The sequence below is a fragment of the Biomphalaria glabrata genome, chromosome 13 (genome assembly GCF_947242115.1).
Source record: "Biomphalaria glabrata chromosome 13, xgBioGlab47.1, whole genome shotgun sequence".
Lineage (NCBI taxonomy): Eukaryota > Metazoa > Mollusca > Gastropoda > Planorbidae > Biomphalaria > Biomphalaria glabrata.
In genome coordinates this window covers 8,012,825-8,018,402 of record NC_074723.1, presented here as the reverse complement: position 1 = coordinate 8,018,402, position 5,578 = coordinate 8,012,825, and the positions used below count along the sequence as shown (strand labels likewise).

General features: G+C 31.7%; 1 protein-coding gene across 1 annotated transcript; it reads left to right on the top strand.

Annotated features, from left to right (window-relative positions):
• The first annotated feature begins 839 nt into the window (after positions 1-839).
• LOC106056047 (sigma non-opioid intracellular receptor 1-like) lies at positions 840-4,568 on the top strand. The gene is made up of 4 exons (XM_056009067.1): positions 840-1,505; positions 2,317-2,535; positions 2,860-2,952; positions 3,995-4,568. Exons 1-4 carry the CDS (start codon positions 1,352-1,354, stop codon positions 4,216-4,218), a joined length of 690 nt encoding a protein of 229 aa, XP_055865042.1. The 5' UTR covers positions 840-1,351; the 3' UTR covers positions 4,219-4,568.
• The last annotated feature ends 1,010 nt before the right edge of the window (positions 4,569-5,578 follow it).

The window sequence follows — 5,578 nt, the reverse complement described above, 5'->3', positions numbered from 1 at the left end:
AGGTTATTTCTTGGAAGAAAACGAAAGTACGTTTAGAGGTCAGTCTAATTGCCAATGCCAACAATAGCGAATGAAGCATGAGTTATTTTTTGTTCTGAAAATACATTTCTTTAATATTTTAAACACGATTATGCATTTCTAATATAGATCTAGATAATTGATCTTGATACCTACATGGCAAACTCAAATTAACTTATAACTATAAGCTTTGATCTAGATCTAGGTCTGTATCTCAACCTTGAACTTACTCAGTCAGAGTATAAATATAATGGATCATAGTTTAAAATCTTTTTTTTTTTTGCAGGGTGCATACAATTTGTTTTACATTTTATAGTGATTTGTACATTTTGTTCATAATATATTATTAAACAAATAATATACGAGGAGTTTATACATATACTATTGTATTGATTCTTTAATATATGCAAATTTAATTATATTATTTTCTGACATTTAGTACAACATTCGTCTGGCCTGACCTAGATCTATATGAGAAATATTTTATTTTACTGCTGGTGCTTAGATAGACAGCTAAACTTTCAAATAGCATGATATGCGGTCTATACTAGTCACACTTCACTAGTGGCTTACCGGTGGATTTGTAATTTTAAACAACGCTGAGCACATAGATCTAGATTATCTAGATCTAGTCTATATACTGATCCACCCGTTCAAAGCTAATCTACTTAGCCAGTTGCGAGGCCCAATACTTACCACAACAGGCAACACCACAGGCACAAGGATCAAGTCACACAACTGTTGCTAGATGAGTAGATCTAGATCTACTTTCTAATCTTAGCTTCTCGAGTCTTAACAGACTTAAGTCTAGTGACAAGTTACTCTACTGTCACTGGTCTAGTGTCACTCAACCAACTACTGAACCAACTTCAAAATTTGTCAACCCCCTTTTTAGGCTTATTTCAACAAAGTCTTTTACAGTGAAATTTAATTTCACTGCAGCTTCATTTCAATCCAGATCTAGATCTTGATAATCTATGTCTAGACTCTATACTCATACTGTCTCCTCAGAATTACCACATAATATTTGCTTGATAAAGTCATTTAAGTTTAAGAAGATCTATAATTCTAGTTGTTCTCTAGGTCTAGATACTCTAGAGCTATAGAAGTATATCTTCTAAGTAGATTAGACCTCTATTCTCTATCATATCATTTCAATAGTATTATAATACTGAGTCTATCTGTAAATTCTAGATAAGTTATCAACAGTGACAGTGTCTCTATTCTATACTAAAGACCTAGTGAGTGCTGCTCGCACTGAATATTTAGATCTAGATACTATACATCAGTCTGAGAGAGTAGCAAAGTTTTCTGTTACAATTCTGCATCTAAAATGACTGCATTAATTCCATTGTTTAAGTTTAGAACTTTATTCAATTTAACAGTTTTTGGACTTATATTTTTTTTTGGCATTCAGTATTGGCTAAAAAACAAAAGTTATGTTTTTGATGAGAAGAGTATAGCAGCAATCTCTCGAAAACATGTAGGCAAGTAGAACTAGATTGAAAATAAAAATATCATTGCAACATTAGATTTTAGCACCTGAATTTAAATAATTTATATTATACCATCAGAGTGTGTGACTGTGTCTAAAAAGACCTGCACAAAGGGCCTTCAGAATCTTTGACTAATGGAAAGGATTTCAACTGATGGCAGGAATGATAGATTGGTTCTTCACTAAACCAGTTTTATGTTCTCCATTAGCTAGATTTAGATATAATCATTTAATTACACTTGTTTTGCTGTGTCATGATTCCTAAGCCACGCTACAGAGTCATTCGTTTTAAACCATAAAAGGGCTGCTTACACAGGAGCATGGCCAATGTGTGTAGTAGTAATGCTTTCATGTTTCACTCACTCACCACACAGGAACTAAATGAAGTTCTAACTTTTATCTAACTCACTGTTAAGCAACTAAAACTATCAATCTAAAGCCTTTAAATTTCTTATGTTTACATGTAGGTTTGTGTAGATAAGGTTAATTAGCTAAATATAGAGTTTAAGGGAGAACACTAGAAACATTAAATAAAATGAACATTAAATAAAATGAAAATCCATTATTGCAATGAATTAATTTTTTTTTTTTACAATTGAATCCAGTTCATTGCACCACAATGCAATCCAATAGTTTTGCTTCTAATAACCGGCTGGTCTGATTAAGAGAATAATATTAGGATTTGTTCCACATAACTAGCTGGTCTAATTAATCTGATTCGACTGTGTAAAATTTATGTTTTGTATGTAGAAAAAAAAAGTTGTTAACTTGAAATCAATTTTTATTTTGTTAACATTTTACAGATAATGCTGCTGGTCCAAACAAAAACATTTCTTATGCCTACAACAAAGTGTTAGAGGATTTGAGAACCAAATACAGAGGACACATTCTTCCAGACGACAACTTGCAGTGGATCTTTATGAATGCTGGGGGCTGGATGGGCAGTATGTGTCTTCTGCATGCATCTCTTTCTGAATATGTCCTCTTCTTTGGAACTGCTGTAGATACCACTGGTCACTCAGGTAGGCTGTAAAAAATAAAATCATATATACTATATTAACACTTAGAATTTGCAATAGGTGGCACAGAAAAAAATTCACACATACCTGTATTGTTCCATATCTTTTGTATCCAACTTTAATAACCTAAGCATTATAAATGTAAACTTCCAGAAACTTTTTTTTTTCTTTTTACTTTTACTAAATGTGCTTGTTTAATTTTTGTTTACCTTGCTCTTCAACCCCCCAAAACATGCCTGCAAATATGACATCAGATAATAGTAATCCATAGGGTAAGCTAGCTTGTAGTTAAGTGCTTAAAAAAATGCTTTCACTTTGATCTTTTAGGTCGATACTGGGCCAATATATCTGATACAATACTTACTGGAACATTCTACCAGTGGCGTGAAGGAACACTAAACAGAATCACATATAAACCAGGTCAGGGATTTTGCTTTACTTCTTCATATGTATCTTTTATGTAAATGTTTCATCTATTCTGTATTATTATTATCTATATTTTTTTTTTGAGCCACCTAAGTAATAATTTACTAGCATTGAGTCACTATTACATAATTCTTTTCTTATTTGTATTTTATATAGAGGCATTGATGCATAGCATTGGATTTATAAATTGATAAATATATTTCCTGAAAATGTAATCAACCACTGTAAAAGTGTATTTTTTGGTTTCCATTTTCAGCATGAATGTATAGTACTGCATTACAAATTACATAGTAGAGATGTTCAGAACAAACAAATATAGTTTAGCCTGGGGAACAAAAGATTAATCTCAATTTAAAAAAAAACTCTTATTTAGACAACTGAAGCTAGGTACAGGGCTGAATAGATCCCAATGAGATTGTAGACAAAAGTGTGATACTACTGCACGACATAAATGCACAGTGGCATTATGTGCTGCCTGGGGGCAATACTTATTACTACAGATATGTTATATGGGATGTGAATCTCATATTAGAGATGGCGGCAAGCAGTTTTTAGTGAGAAGAATGGAAGTAAAATTAAGTTGCTCCCAAAAAGATCTTTCCAGATGCCAGCTTACTTCTACTTAGAGAACACTTGGTAGCAACTAGTTTCCTAATGGAACAGCTGCATCCCTGAACCTTGACTATGACATACCTTTGACACACGATTCTCAAATTTTCCTTTACACTTTTGGGCACACAACTGAAAGTAAGCATAATTGTTGACACATTGCTCAGCGAGGTTTGAAACTAACTAATTATAAGCCATCTGCAGACTTTACCATTATCATTTAGCTCAAGGATTTTTATCATTTACCTCAAGGACCTTTATCATTTAGCTCAGGGAATGTTGCAAATAATTAGATTTATCTTAAGGACAATGCCTAAGAGAAACTTTGAATCATCTTTTTATCAATTTGCTCATCTGTGCCTACTCTTAATGACATAGTTATAAATAACTTACTAAGCAAATTTAAAGTGCAATAATATCTCTTCAGGTGACACAGTGTTTCATGGCGTTGGTGAGGCAACAGCAGTATCCTGGACAGCTGGCACATGGATGGTGGAGTATGGCAGAGGCTTTATCCCTTCCACTTTGTTCTTTGCTCTTGCTGACTCTTTTTTCAGCACTACAGACTTTCTGACAGTGTTTTATATATTCAGAGTGTATGCTAAGGCCATGGCCATGGAGGCGCTTCTTTATTTAGAGAATCTATTGTAACTCTTGCATTAGGGACACATAATAAATGTTCATTGTATACAAATTGCTATGATTTGAACTGACTGAAGTTAATCTGTTGTGCAAGTAATTAGGTAAATGTATTTCTTTTTTTTTTTTAACAAATTTGGATTCTTTATTACAAACTTTAGACCCTATTTGTAAAGTGTCCATTAACATAAATTGGTTACAACTTTATTGTGGATGTATTGTGACTGTGTAATGTTATTTATGAAGTGAAGAGACATAATTGTAATTTATAATAATTTATTAATAATATATAATTGCTTTTTGTACTTTTTAATTAGAAAGTTAAAGTGTGTAATGAATAATTATATACATTTGTTAAAAATTATGATTATATAAATCTAGAAAAAATGTTTAATATATATAATCTCAAATATTAATGAACTATTAGTGGAATGTATGAGATGTTTATTTTGATATAAAATATTCTTTGGACATAGATATGTGTACATTTTGTGCTAATGACTTGATGGACACAATTTTGTTAAAACAGGTTTATCATTCATGAAATTGTTGTTTGCTTTGTTTGTTTGTATTTTTTTACACTTTATTGTTGGTTGCTTAGAAGATGTGTACCAGTTAGTTGTAAATAAAAAAAATGTTCATCTTTTAATGTGTTGCTTTCTTATTAAATTAGACTTCATGGTTAATTATGACATATGATATACCTGCAACATCTTGTGATATAATAGTCATGTTATAGTAAATGCTTTAGTTATTGCAGGAAATAATAGCATATATATTTAGCTATAATGCAAGTATAGCATAAATTCTATTTTCTTATAAAAAATCTTTTTTAAAAAACTTTTACCAGTAGTGTTACAGGTGCAATAGTGTCCCATTTTTTAAATTGAGCGCGAACATAAGTGCTCAAAAACTTCAATTTCTCTATCTAGCTGCTTAATACAATAGAAACATTCAAATTATGCTAAAAAAAAGCAAACAAATTAACAGTTAGTTATACTTTAATCATCAATGGTGTCCCAGTGATGCACCTGAAATGCTTAAGTGTGTACCCCCTTTTGCCAGCACTGCTGAGGAAAAGTATAATTGATAAATCCTTTAAGTACAATAGGTGAAGAAGTGAATATACTTAAAATGAAACCAAAAACTTTAATTTTTGGCCTAATGTGACACTTTTTGATACCACTTCCAGAGAAACACTCATATATAAATAAGTTGTGATTTATGAATTGTGCCAGGTATATGGTATATATGTTGTACAATGACAATATGACCAACCGCCTTTACTTTCTCCAACTAATGTCAGGTACCCATCAGAATTGGTTGGACTCGGGGGCATCCCAAAAATCCTAGTCTTCACTAAGATTTGAAC